The sequence below is a fragment of the Lygodium microphyllum genome, chromosome 14 (genome assembly GCF_053477565.2).
Source record: "Lygodium microphyllum isolate KBCC chromosome 14, Lygodium_microphyllum_v1.1.10, whole genome shotgun sequence".
In the NCBI taxonomy this organism is placed as follows: Eukaryota; Viridiplantae; Streptophyta; class Polypodiopsida; order Schizaeales; family Lygodiaceae; genus Lygodium; species Lygodium microphyllum.
The window spans coordinates 10,843,139-10,857,868 of NC_141148.1; the positions used below are offsets into that span (position 1 = coordinate 10,843,139).

The 14,730-nt window shown below is 42.3% G+C and overlaps 1 protein-coding gene across 2 annotated transcripts; it reads left to right on the plus strand.

The window, feature by feature from the left end:
• Positions 1–8,829: 8,829 nt before the first annotated feature.
• LOC148025320 (uncharacterized) lies at positions 8,830–11,213 on the plus strand. Of its 2 annotated transcripts, none has more exons than XM_087692357.1 (2): positions 8,830–10,465; positions 10,582–11,206. In XM_087692357.1, the coding sequence occupies exons 1-2, from the start codon at positions 9,441–9,443 to the stop codon at positions 10,745–10,747; spliced, it is 1,191 nt and encodes a 396-aa protein (XP_087548483.1). In that variant the 5' UTR covers positions 8,830–9,440; the 3' UTR covers positions 10,748–11,206. The 2 variants fall into 2 exon arrangements, 1 of the variants encoding a protein (XP_087548483.1); XR_015693042.1 differs by having other exon boundaries at positions 8,973–10,538; positions 10,658–11,213.
• The last annotated feature ends 3,517 nt before the right edge of the window (positions 11,214–14,730 follow it).

Here is a 14,730-nt window from a genome sequence, read left to right on the forward strand (position 1 = left end):
CTTCATGGAAGACTACATCATGACTAGGGATGACTTTCCATGCTTGTCGATCCCAAGGACTGTAACCCATCTCGCCTACATCCCCATAACCAAGGAAAATGCATTTGACACTCTTAGGATCCATCTTACTTCTCTTGTCCCTGGGCACATGGCAAAATGCCTTACATCCAAAAACACGGAGATGCGCATAAGAGGGAGGTTTTCCAGTCCATACCTCCTTTGCAACCTGGAAATCCAAACCACTAGAGGGTGATCTGTTTATGACATGCACAGCTGTACTAACTGCCTCAGCCCAAAAGCTCTGTGATAGGCCTACATGGCTAAGCATATTGCGTACACGCTCCTGGATGGTTCTATTCATCCGCTCAGCCAAACCATTCTGGGGGGGTGTAGGGGGCGGTCAACTAACGCTTTATACCCCTCTCATCACATAACTGCTCAAAAGCACGTGAGACATACTCACCCCCATTATTTTTCCTTAGGCATTTTAGCCTACCAAGACATTGGATTTCAGCTTAATGGGATAAGCCCAAACTTTCAGTGAAAAATCATCTATGAATGTAACAAAATACTTTGCACCACCCATAGACTAACAAGGCATGGGCCCACATAAATCCGAATGTACCAATGCCAAGGGCTCACTCATGCGTGGCCTACCAAACTTCTTATGCGTAGACCTAGTCTGCCTGCCATAAAGACAATGCTCACATGAATCAAAACATGCATAATCAAGGGGTGGTAAGTACTGCAAACCAAAAAGCATTTTCATTCCCTTCAAAGACATATGGCCCAAACGGGCATGCCAAAGAGATACATGTGGGATAGAACCCACAGACAAAATATGATCAAGGGAAGAAGCTGATACAATCAAGGGGTAGAGACTGCCAGCCTTGACACCTCTCGCAATCACAAGTCTACCATGAGTGATCTTCCATGAAGAGTCTCCAAAACATACATGATATCCTGCATCATCAGCTGCCCAGCTGGCATGAGACTGCGTATCAAAGCAAATACATGACGTACATCTTGCATAAGAAAACTGCTGCTAGAAGGAAACTGCAGCCTAACATCACCAATGCCCACAATATCAAGAGAGCTGTCATCACCCAAGCGCACAGAACCCGAAATAGTATGGTATGAATGAAACCACTCTCGGCAAGGTGTCACATGAAAGGACACACCTGAGTCCAAGAGCCAACACTGTGCATATATAGAGTGTATCTCTGTCATCTGCGAGGCACTAGAAGAAGCTGCTAGGATATAATCATCATTATCAACATTCTCAGGTTGCATAACATTGATCTCTTCAATTTTAACACTGGACTTTGCAGGTACTATGCTGCGATCAAAAGACTTATCCTACACTTTGTCTTTCCCCTTATCTTTGCGCCTTTCATTGCGCAATTCATGGCATTGTGGTCTAATATGGCCCTTTTTCCCACAATGGTGACAAGTAACATATGCATTCCTGCCATGGGATTTGCTACATGACTTCCCACGAGACTTGGACCGAGATTTCTGAGAATCCCGTCCACGGCCACTACCACTCCCATGCTTTCCATATCCATCATTCCTGCCTCTAACTGTCATAGCATGAGACACACGAGAGGCATCCAAATTCTTACGGTTAACCTCTTCCTGCAAAAGAGCACTCTCAACATCAGATAATTTCAAGGTAGCAGTAGAGGCACATAATGCAATGCGAAATACATCCCATGACTCATTAAGAGTACCAAGCAAGAAAAGAGGAGTGACATCTTCTGCAAAAGTGATGTCCTGCGAAGTCAAGTTCTTGAGTATTGCATGGAACTGGCTCAAGTGAGTAGACATAGTCACATTCTCCTTCATGCGCAGATCCATAAGCTGCTTCAGCCAATACATCTAACTTGCTGGACTTTTCTTGTCATAGAGATTTTTGATCTTTTTCCACAACTGCCATGCACTCTGTTCTTCCTCAAAGACATTATAGTGAACCTGTTCTGTGATAGACAATACAATAGTGAACTTGCATAATTCATCAAGCTCAAGCCATTCCTCATCTGGCATAGTTGTAGGTGGATGTCCGCTTAACCTCAAAGGTTTGATTTGCGATTTTTGCACCAACACCTGCCAAATTTGGCTCTTCCAATAAGAGTAATTTGTACCATCAAGCTTAATGATATTGAAAATAGCATGATCAGTGGACGAACTCGCCATAATGCAGGCTGGAAGATTGTAGACAGTTCAAAACTGCTTGTTATTTACTGTAGAAAATGACCAAAAAATCACCAAAATCGAGAAAAAATGGTGAAGAAAGTGGAACCAAAACTGTTGCCCGCCAAGTACTAGTGAAAGTACATCATTTCAGAGTGTTTCAGCATAAAGAATCCATGTCAGTCCATACATATATGCTTGCAGTAATAAATTTCAGATTTCAGTAAAAGAGAACTAACAGTGCCAAAATCGGATCCCAAGGCAATCAGATACTGCCAAGACCAAAGCCGGCATCATGTGGGCATAGCATAAGCATATGACGATCGATAAGCATGAATCCAACACCCAAGTATGCCATACAAACATTTGCCAGTGAGTAGGCACACCCCCCAGGCAACGGGGCAAAGTGTTCCTGCCACTACCAAAACTTGACACAAGTAGGTGTCAGTTCACAAACATACGGATCCAAAACTGAGATTTAGCTCATAAGCATACAATGAACCAAGACATATGATGTATCATTCCAAAAGGTAAGAAGTCCCAAAGTCTCAAGTGTATGTAACTACTCAATAGCATGTAACGGCTCAATGCATAAAAGTACCACCAGCTCAATGTCTGATAAGCATTCAAGAATGCTCCCACTGGCATAAAAGCCGTATGTACGAGCTCAAGAGCTCAAGCCAAGGCAAGACACATTGCCAATGACATAAGTCCAAGACAATACATCAATAGTACATCCCGAACATGTAGGCAGTAGGGCATCCGTATGTAGCATCCATAAGCATGTAAGACATCAAGTACATCCCAAGATACAACTCTAGCAAGCCAATAAATAGCTCAAGTAAGCTCCAAGAATCCAAGGTCAAACCGCTCCAGTAGCAATAGGCTCCAAACAATGTAACTAGCATGTAGTAATGGCATAAGCTAAGCATGTCAAGACCGGTCAGACATAAGCAGCATACATGCCATAAGTACATCCAAGACAGAGCATCCAAATGCTTTCAAAGCGAGCTCAAGCTCAATCAACGATCCCGAATCAAAACCAAGCTCTATGTCGAGCCCCAAGTGTCAATACATCACCATATATGTCTGAAACATAGCCCGAAAAGCATAGGCATAAGTATACATAAGTAAAATGACTTCAGCCCAACTGTGTATAGTACTGATTTACTGTTCAAAACTGAGAATTTCAGCACCAAAATCAGCTCCAAATGGTTACCAAACAATAGGCATACATTCCCCTAACATTCGGCATCAAATGGGACCAACCGGGCATCAAATGACAATGACAAACGAGCTATAGCATCAAATGTCATTGTAACACTGTCATAAACTGCATGTGGACTGTTATGACAGTCCCAAAATAGTGTTAAATTAGTCCAAATGCTATGCCAACACATCAACCATCAAAACCAAGCATCAAAGCATGTTCATATACCCGAAATGGAGCCTTTACAAGTGCCAATGGAGGGGGAGAGTTGCTGTTGTGACTGTCAATGTTGAAGACATATATGGGAGGGCTGCGTGATTCCGCCAACTATAAATGCTGGTCCTGGGACTATAAAAAATGGTGGCCAAGCTTCGGAGGGGTCCAGTTAAAGCTAAGGAAGGCCTCAAACAAGCTCCAGCAAGTCTTGTTCAAAGGCAAGTGAGATATGAAGCAAGGGAGCTTCAATGGTGGCTGCCCCAATCTGGTGCCCAACAATGCCGGGAAGGTGCTCAGGAAGCCGGGGAGTGACGAGAGCTCGAAGGAGTCGGATATGGCTATCGAGAAGGAGACCCAATGCAAGTAGGGAGTCGATGGGATGCTGAGAATGCCACAAACCAAGCTCAAGAGTCGGAAAGCAAAGCTCTAATACCAGTTAAAAGGGAGCAACGGATCGAAGGTTGGACTCGAGAGCTATGGCGGGAGAGCAAGAGCAAGAAAGGGAGAGACTAGAAATGGGAACTCCAACAGTCACAATGTGTGACCGAGCCTTCCTTTATTCAAACTGTCACTAAAAGAATAAAGAATAAAGTGATGGTGACGGACACCTGCCACCTACAGTGTGCAGTGGCGGTGACTGTTAGTGTAGTAATACACGGGCGGCTAGGTAGAGGCGCCTTTACCCCCAATAGTCATTCGTCGATCCTTGGAATCAAATACTTATTCTTGATCGTTACCTGATTTAGCCCTCGATAATCAATGTAAAGACGAAGAGTCCCATCTTTCTTTTTCTGAAAATAACACCGGAGCTCCCCAGTGTGAGTTACGGGGTCTAATGTATTCTTGATTTAAGAGATGTTTGAGTTGTTCCTTTAGTTTTGTGGCTTCCAGAATGGACATTCGATATTGTCGCTTTGCAATTGGTGCAGCTCTTGGTACTAGCTTGATTTCATGGTCGACTTCTCTCTGTGATGGAAGTTTAGTTAATTATTCAGAAAATGTATCCTTTTCGGCTTCTTTATCCTTTTCAGTCTTATTTAATTTGATTAGGTATACAAGTGAACCTTTTCTTAAGCCTTTAGCGATTCAAGAAGCTTTCACTAATTGAATCTTTATTTTCCCTACTTCTCCTTGTGTGGTCACTTATTGTCCCTACAAGATTCAAGAATGTGACTTGGCCCTTTTCATAATGAATATGAGCATCATTGGGAATTAACCAGTCCATTCCTAGCATGCACTCATAGGTTCCCATGTTCATCACTTTGAATTGCATGTTGGTCTAATTGCCACCCACATTAAACTCTACCTTACTTTTCTCTTGTGTTAAGGAAACTTCTTTTCCATTAGCTAAATCAACTATCAGCCCAGGTACATGTATTATGTCTGTGCCTAGTTTTCTAGCACATCTTGGTGATATGAATGAATGTGTGCTTCTACAATCAATCAAAATTTTAAAGGGTTTACCGTTATAGATTGATGGTGTTTGAATCATTGAGAACTGTCGATTTGGTCACTTCTTATTGAGAGAGGCGTGAATTCTTGCTCTCTCCATATTAGTTTTCAAAGTGGGACCTTTATCATCTTCTACTTCCTTGAGGGTTATGCCGGCAACTCTTCCTCTAGCTATGGATGTACGGACTCTGGTCGTTATGGAACTTGCTTTGGCGTTCATTTTGTCTGAGTTTTGGGCATCGCCTTTGGATGTGGTCAGATTCGTTACAATAATAGCACCTGAAAGTATCCTTATTACCACCAGTAAAGTTCTCCACTACCCACGTCTTAGCCTTCTTGCTATTAGCTGATTGGAATTGACCTTGGGCTCTTTTTGCATAGCCCCTAGTTATATTTCTATTTTGGAACTTATTATTCCAAGGCTTATTGTTTCTTGGTTTGGATTGGAGTTCTTGTACAATCGGTCTTGCTCTTAACAACACGTCTTGGAGGTTGGATGGATGCATTACTTCAAGCCGTGAGTTTAGGGAATCATTCAATCCGTGGAAAAACTTGGATACTTGTTGTGCAATATATCATAGACAGTGCATACTTGAGAAGTGTTACAAACTTCAAGTAATAGGCTTCTAGCATCATTCCAAGTTGCTTTAGACCAAATAATTCATTCATATTTTACGTGCGGTATGCTGGCATAAGATACCGCCCTCGCACTATATCCTTTAATACGTCCAAAACTAACAGACCCTTCAGAGATTCCTTGGTCTTTACACCATAGTTTCCACCAAATTCAGGCTTCTCTTGTTAGCTTTAACTTGCCAATCATTGCTTGATTAGTTGGGGTAATTCCAACAGCAATGAAATAATCTTCCATAGACTCGACCCATATTTCTGTTTCAACCTTGACGTTTGTGCCTTGGCCATCAAACTCAGGTGGTTTGATTTGTTTAAGCAGGAACTTCTTTTCTTGGATCTCAGCAGCATCAAGGGTAGGAACAACTTCTTGTGGTATCATAAGATTTTCTATAGTCAGCTTTATGAATGTTATCATACAATTTTCTCGTATCTTTTCAAAAAGAGAAATCATTTTAGAAGGATAGAAATACTTTATATGAAATTTTCAAAGAAGGTTATATCATGATAGAGTTTTTTGAATTAAATTAAGGAATCTAACCATGGATTTCAAATATATCTACTCACTCGTAATTCTTAATTGCTGGAATGGTAAGCAATTTCATATTTAATGGATAGACAAAATAATTTCTTTTGCTGAAGAAAAAAAATACACGGTTTATTTTGGAATGGCTGGCTATTTAGGAGATAAAATTTCCTTAATACAATCCAAGCATGGCATTTGGATGTATCAATTGGGTAATAATTGGACTTTGAAGAATGGATATCTAAAAATTGGTACTTTAAAGAAAGATCAAGAAGTCCATCTTTGATGTAGTTGCGGTGTTTAGAGCGACCAACAACTATAATTCAATCCAATGGGATGACCTTTGTCACTTCCTCGTAAATATATCGATTTAGTTTAACCTCCCGGCCTCTAGTAAATAAAGTTGAATTCACTTTGGCTTCATGGAATAAATAAACCTGCACGACTTTAAGGTTTTCCATCCATCTTATCCTCTTCAAATGGATTTGAAGGAAGGCAAGACGGTTTGTGTTGATATAACAATATCCACCACTTATCATCTAGCGTCTTTCCCGGTATAGTGGAGAAGGATCATAGATGAGATCCAGAATCCACATTACTTGCATTCTCCATCCATAATTCGTAGAATGCATTGTCGATGTAAACATTGCTCGGAAGACTAAGAACATCCCAATTTTCGTCTCTCTAGGTAGGATAAAAACACATACAGCAATGAAAGGGAAAAACAACTCATATCTCAGGCTACAATTACCAAGTTTTTTATTTCTTTTGGCTCTGATACCATTTGTAATATACCCACCCTTGATTATGTGACAAGTAATGTTTTAGTAGTCGCACAGAGTTTACCTTCTAGCCATCGCCATCCGTACTCTAACCAGAATGATCGGATTTTGTCTGGCTCTATAATCATAGGTCTACCATATAGGGGAAGCATCTTGCCGTTACCCATGGAGAACCGACCTGAAGGTTCCTAATTGACCTAATAGTCACCTATCAACAACTAGCTCACATTCGAAGGTGTCCTTCGAGAGGCTTCTTATCCGGAAAGAGCGACTGCCATTACCCTTGGTTCATGGAGTACAACACTTTTTTTCAATAGCAGACTAATGATTTATAAAATCCCTTGTAATGCTCTAGCACAACCGTTGTACCTTTCTCCTAAGATAATTTACAGTTCGAGTTTTGAGACCAAACCCTAGGTAAGTCAACAAATCGGCTCTTCCTAGAGTTTCTTCCTAGTGTTTGTTTTTTGGAAAACCTCTTGGCTAACCGAGACCACCCTGCCATAGGACTGGATTCGTCACGAATCCATCCACCCGCTTCTCTCTATGGAAGTTCTTAGTTATCTAAGTACCTACCACATGAAGGTAGGATGTCTTATACCTTCTCATCATGTTATGATCAATGGAAAGAGGCCAAAGATATTGGAGGTTGGCTCTACTTTACCAATGAATTCTTGCTTGGACATAAGAATGATTCCTTAAGAGAGGAGAGACTTTCATTTTGACTAGGTCTCTTAGAGAAATTCTTTTTGTGGTGCTTGGTCTTTGTTTCAATTATGATCCATTTCAATATAACATTGTTGTTTTTAAATATCACGTGAAGCAAGCATGTGATTCCTTACATTTGTGTAGAGAGGAAAGTTTGTAAGTACGGTGTATAAAATAGATTGTTTCTATGTATGGCATTCTGTATTACAAATTTTATAATCTACTTTTAGTTTGAAATTTGATGTGAGAGAGAGAGAGAGAGAGAGAGAGAGCAAGCATAAGTCTTCTTAGGATCGTGTATAGGTGAGATTGTATGTATATTTAGCATTCTTTATTTTATAATGTGAGAGAGAGAGAGAGAGAGGAAATGAGGATGAGAGAAAATAAAATAAACGAAAAAGCAAAGATGGAGAGAGGGAAAACAAGGATTAATAGAGAGAATTGGAGGAAGAAAGAAAGAGAGAGCCAGAGAAATAAAACATCTTAGAAATGAGGAGGGGAAAGAGGAAAGAGAAAGAAAAAATGGACTATTGAGCGAAGCTGTTGCAAAGTGGTTCTGCATGGGCAAAGTGCGAATGAAACACTAGTGACTATAAATAGAAGATTAGTTGCTAAGTTAAGGCTAGTTATACACCGGGCAAAAGCACTCGCCTGGCCGCAACAGTGCAACTTTACACATTGGGCACAGATATATTATATTATTCAAGAAAGTGAATTCTCCAATTTCATTGTAAGAAAAGTGAAAAGAGGATTGTCTGCTTCTTCTGTCGGACGTCCCTTGGGCGGTGAATCTCCCCTGCCCAGAACTGTTTTAACAAACAAAAAATACAACTGGCACAGAGAGAGAGAGAGAGAGAGAGAGCGCATATACGCATGAATCTGCGGGGATACGTACGTCGGGATCATCCCACATTTCAACAGCAATTAATAATGCAAAGTTACGGCATTGAAAATCGACGCTGAGTTTTACATTGAGATTGCAGCCGGGCTACTGCTGCTGCTGCTGCGTGACAGTGGTGGTGGGCGTGGTCTTTTGCGATTCAGACATAAGCAAAAAGGAAAAGCCAGGCCCGCAGAATTGTTTGAACTTTGAATTTCGGATTTTTCAGAATTCTTTTGGATTCCCGAGTCCCGAGAACTAAAGGAGTGAATGAATGGAGGGCAGACAGGAACGGAGGAAAAAGAGTGGAAACTCCCCAATATTCGAGTTCATTCTACAATTATTAGAAAATAAGATAAGACAAAGCAGAAAAAGGGTGTACGGGGAAGATGGGAATCGGGAATCGGGATGATACCGGGCCTACGGTCCTCTTCTTGCTCCTTGGGCTCAATTCAAATCCAATGCACAGGATCCGGATAGGCAGAACACACGCACAGAGAGAGAGAGAGAGAGAGAGAGAGAGAGAGAGAGAGAGAGAATAGGTAGGTCTGAAGCGAGCTAGCCTGGCGAGCTGCGAGTGTAACTTGGAAGTGAAGGAATGATTGATGTTGCAGCAGGATGCGTGGGACGATCGCGACCGTCTAAACAGACTGCGAGCCTGATGATCGTGAGCCGGGAGTAGAAGAAGAAGATAGGAAGTCGCGATATGGTGAAGCAGGCCTCGCAGCGGAACGAGTGATGATATGTTCGGCTGTGATGATATGATATGATGCAGCAGCAGGAGGAGGCATGGGAAGATAGTGGGCATGCAGCAGCAGGCGTGCAGCGATCGTGACCGTCCGTATGGGAGCCCTGGGAGCGCTGGGGGTGGGTCTTAGCGTGCTGTTCGGGCTCTTTCTGGTGGTCCTGGCGGCGGAGATCTACTACATGCTGTGCAAAAGGATGGGCCGCGCCGTCGGTAGCAGTGGCGGCGGTGGCAGCAGCAGGGGCAGGCGCGTGAGGGACCTCTACGCGGCAGAGGAGGCGGCAGCGGCGGCGGAGATGGTCGGAGCCGGATGCGGCGGCGCCTTCGCGCGAGAGGCGGCGCTGGTGGGCTCCTTCGGCGGCTACCCGGCAGCGCGGCCGAACTTTGCTGCCAAGTTCTTTCCCCCAGCGGCAGCGGCCCCTCACACACGCCTGCTCTTCACCATAGCGGAAGAGACCAAGGAAGAGATGGAGCTGCACAAGTCAGCGACGGCGGCAGCGCCAACGGCTACTCCCGCTCCCGGCGCCAGTTTGCCAGTGGCGGTCGCCGCCATTCCCGCCTCACTCTCGCGCTCTGTGTCCGCCGGCTCCTCCGTCTCCTCTTCGAAGGTCACCCCATTTGCCACCCCGCGCAGCTCCCGGTCGGTCTCGCCGTCGCCGTCGCCGTCGTGGGCCACCGACTCCCCCGCGACGGCCGCCTCGCACTTCTCGTACTCGCCGGCGTCCACGCCATCCCCCGTAACGGCGGCGTCCCGGTTCTCCACGGCGACGGGCTCCCCCGCCTCCAACGCTTCAAGCCCGCAGGTGTCCCGCCGCCCATCGACATCCGCCGTCGACTCGCCGTCCATTATTCACGGGCCCCTCGGCGCCCTCTTCCGGCGCCCCTCTCCCCCGCTGCCCCCGCAGCAGCACCTACTTCCTCTTCCTCTTCTCGGCTCCCGCTTGTCTGATTTCCGCTTGGTCTACCCCTTCAGCCCCCCCTTCGCGCCCACTTCCATCTCCCCTTCCAACTCCTTCGCCAGCTCGCCTGTAGACGTCAGGCTCTTCCCTCTTTTCGCAGGCTCCCCGCCCGCGCCCTCTCAGACAGCTGCATCGTTCCATGCCAGCAGGGACGAGTTGCAAAGGTGATGGCCCGCGAACTGGACTAGCGGTCGTGGATGGGCTTTTTGTTGTTTCAAAGTGCCACGCTTCAGACAGGTACTGCATGGCTTCTAATATCATGTCAATGTCGTGTATCCAGAATTCAGCAGCGCCCTGTAGATCCTACCCCCAGCCCCCCGGAGTTTATTTACTTACTGCCACAATCTCAATGGCAGGAGAGAGCGAGTCTCCGCACTTTCGAGCAAGGGCAAAGAAGTTTTTGTTCACTTGCTCTGCGTTTTTCACGACAGGCCTCTGTTTATTGAGTTGCCCAATTGGATTTTTGTGACGGCCTCAGTCTTCTCATCACAACACAATAATAATACTACTACCGCGGTTTGCAGCGAGAGCTTGATCATTGTGAGTTTTGCGTGGCAGCATATAGGTTATCTTTGCCACATTGCGGACTGTTAGTCTGCATACATTTTTTGGTATGAATCTCTCAACGTCAATTAATTCGCATGATGTTTTGGTTTGATTGAATCTCTGAAGGCTTATGCTAGTATTGGTGCAATCAAATCTTCTGTACGCAATCCATATTGCTTGGGCGCAACAATCTCGTTACTTCGACGCTACGTCGTGTTCCACCTGAAAGGGAAGGTTTAACCAGCACTACATTCTGACGTCCCTAATTTGATACATGCGTGTTATGAATGATGTTGGATCAACTACGAGAGAAACATTGGAGTGATCAAAGAAGAGAGCTCAGATCGAAAATGCTAGATCCATGCATCTCTCTCATTGACAAGTCATCTCCTTGTGCTATATACAGAGTCTTTGCTTCATTTGTTGCTTTCTTTAGATCATATCTACATCGTGTTTTAGAACATTGTGGCCTTTAAAAGGAATAGAAAGATACATACCACACTATAGGCTTCGTTATGCCATATGGCTTTCTAATTTCTTGAACTTGTCATATCTGCAAACATGCATCTATCAGTTTTTATTGTTATGTATCATTTGTTCCCACATATGCACATGCATGGGCCAGGTGTATGCACCCACACACACACAGGGCAATCCGAAGGCTCTTCAATGGTCTTTGTTGAGCTCATTATTGCTTTCCAGTTTTTATGGAAGTCTCCCCCTCCCGAGTCCTCCCTCTTTTTTTAAAAAATCTCCACCCTTCTACGTAAGAGTTTGTTTGAGTGGATAGGTGAGTGGGGTTTTAATCCCCGTCATTACCTCCTATAGTGCAAGCCAACACTTACGGGTGAGGGGTAGACCTAAGCTCTTGCCTTAATAGCTAGATGTACCCAAAGACCTTTTCAATGGAGTTGGCATCACCCATGCCAAATTGGGAGTCAAGACCAACACATGAACATTTTTTTGCAATGAGTTTGTAATGAGGAAGTAGAGAATGTGGTCTTGAAAGGCTCACTTGCTAGGACTCAAGGGGATGCGTGCAATGGAGGTAGTTATAGTTCATAAGAATCAAAATGAACTCAAAAGGAAATGAGAACCAAAGTGCAAGACATACAAAAGGAAATAAAAAAGAGGCTATTAATTTTCTTGCTATATACACCTTGTTAGAATGCTAATCTCTTTGTCTTGTAAATTACAAGGATACCTACTAATTTGAATAACCCTCCATGGTACTTGCAAGTAGTGGGTGAAATGGACGTAATCCAATAGCTCCTTTACTTTTTAATCTTTAAATCCAACTTTCATCAGTGCTTTTTGGGAAAGAGTCAAATGTGAGAAAAAATCCAATCAGGACTTTGTAGCCTTCAAGCTAGACTTTGACAAAGTAGATGATAGATTCAATTTTGGGATTTATATTCTAATTCTTTCATGATATAGTTTGAGGTAAAAGATAAGTATGTTAGCATTCATGTTGAAGATGCAAGTGCTTAGATGGTAATTAATGGTGAAGTATTAGACCTCTTTCCTCTTATGAGGCCCATTAGACAAGCTAGACTTCCATTAGTGCTTCAAGCTAGACTTTCATTAGTACTTTTTAATCTTTAAATCCAACTTTCATTAGTGCTTCAAGCTAGACTTTGACAAAGTAGATATTAGATTTGATTTTGGGATTTATGTTTCAATTCTTTCATGATATATTTTTAGGTAAAAGATTCACCAAGTATGTTAGCATTCATGTTGAAGATACAAGTGCTTGGATGGTACTTAATGGTGAAGTATTAGACCTCTTTCCTCTTATGAGGCCCATTAGACATGCATGCCTCTTAACCCTCTTCCTTGCCATTGTAGTAGATGACCTAGGATAGCTTATCATTGATGAGGTAAAAATATATAGATTAAGGATATTAACTTATCCAATGATGTGGATATGGTCGTACATAAATTTGCTTATACAAATGACATTGTCTAGATTGCATATCCATCATTTCCTTTCGAAAATGTATTCAAACATTTTGAAAGGCATCAAGTTCAGAAGTAAAACCCTACTAAAATAGGATTCATGTTTCTCTTGAAATCTCCATTTGTAATATTTTCACGTAATAAAAGTTAGTTGGTTAGTTAGTTAATTAATAAGTTAGTAATATTACTAATTAAAGACTAACTAAGATAAAAACTAATATTAATAACTAATAATTTTTATTTAAAAAAAGTCGTAAATCTGATATTTTTCTCGGATTAACAATGACCATAGACTATCCTTCACAGAAGTTATAACGTGAACGAGACTTATGAGTCGTATTAATCACTAGTATTAATGTGTATAGTTTGGATGGTAAAAAAATATTAGATTTTGGGTAAAACTAACATATTTTAGATATTATTTTAAAAAGATATGGAGATTTTTAGAAGTGCATGTCATTTAAAATAAAAGATAAGTGATGTTTTAGTTAGTTTTGGAGATTTTATATTTAAAAAAAGATAAAGAGAGTGATTGGTGAAATCGCGCGCGCCGTGATCGTATTCTACAGGCAGTAGACAGAACTTTGAACATGGAGAGAAAGAGAAGTAATCTAAAAGCTTTTCAATCAAGTGTCTTGGGGTTTTATCTCCCTTTTGGAGCCAATGGAACCATTAGATTTATGAGTTAAACATCAGATCACTGAGTTTTTCAAGAGTCCCTCCACGAAGAACTCTTGTTCTTAGCCTCATTCCCTATTCTCTAATTCATTATAAATTTGAGGTATGGGGAGGCACAAGGGAGTATAAGGAGACCCCAAGAGGCTACGAGAGAGAGGTAGAGAGAATGATATCCCTCCAAGAGATTGTGATAGAGAGTTTGAGAGAGAGAGAGAGAGAGAGAGAGAGAGAGAGCGAGAGAGAGAGAATAGCTATCCCAAGAGACTGCAAGGGAGAGAGTTAGCTGAATTCCCTCTATCTCGATCCCTGGACTTAGTCATCCTCTATGCTCTCCCATCTCGAATCTATTTCGCTTTCTTAATCTCTTGAGTCTACTCGCGGACGATGGTCTCCAAGCGAAGAATGTCACATGCGGATGGCAATCCTATAACTAGAAACAAAGCTTCGGGCAAAGGTATCACTGTCAATCCAACTGTGGTTCCAGTCGTAAGTAATGTATTTTTAAATTGATAGATGCTTGCTTTGATTCTCATATGAGATACATTAGGCTCCATACTATGATGTATGAAAATAGATCATTGAAAGGGATAGATCTCTTCTTACATTTTCGAAAGATGGAGTTTGCAAAGTGCATGTATTAAGGGAAGTTAATTGCATCTTGTTACATATGGCTTATTCATCAATAGAGCAATTACTAGGAAGAATCGATCAAGGGTTATGAATGGTATAATTGTAAAAAGAATGACATTAAAAATTGTATGTACAAGTGTCAAGTAAATTTTACATAGAATTGCTCTTTGATCCCAAGGGGGAGAGTAGATATACGATGGGAATGTTATCGCGACTATTCTTGTATTTTTTGGGAAGAATACATTTGGTTTTTTTTGTTTGGCTAATTGAACAACATCCTAAATGCTTTTACATTCAACTGGTTGTTGGTTTGTTGTTTGGATGATTGTTCCAAGTGATTGTGTTTGATGGTAAAAGCATAGTAAAGGATATTAATGACAAGTAGCCATGGAAAATAAAGGAATGTTTCACTAGAAGATGATATTAGGCTAATGTCCTTGATTATGATTGATTCTTAATTGGTTAATCAAGGAAGTATATTTACATGGGTAGATCATATCCAAGATTGCACTGCGGATTACCTCGAGAGGGCACTACTCGATTCATGGGCCGAAGGTTGAGTGGTGAAAAGGCCAACTATGGAAAGTGTGTCTCACTCCTAGGTCGCTCGGGGTCA

Excerpts from the sequence above, each read along its gene's own strand:
- LOC148025320 (XM_087692357.1), top strand. The coding sequence starts at position 9,441 with ATGGGAGCCCTGGGAGCGCTGGGGGTGGGTCTTAGCGTGCTGTTCGGG. Across the intron at positions 10,466-10,581 it reads AGCAGGGACGAGTTGCAAAG|AATTCAGCAGCGCCCTGTAG; the intron begins GTGATGGCCCGC and ends TCGTGTATCCAG.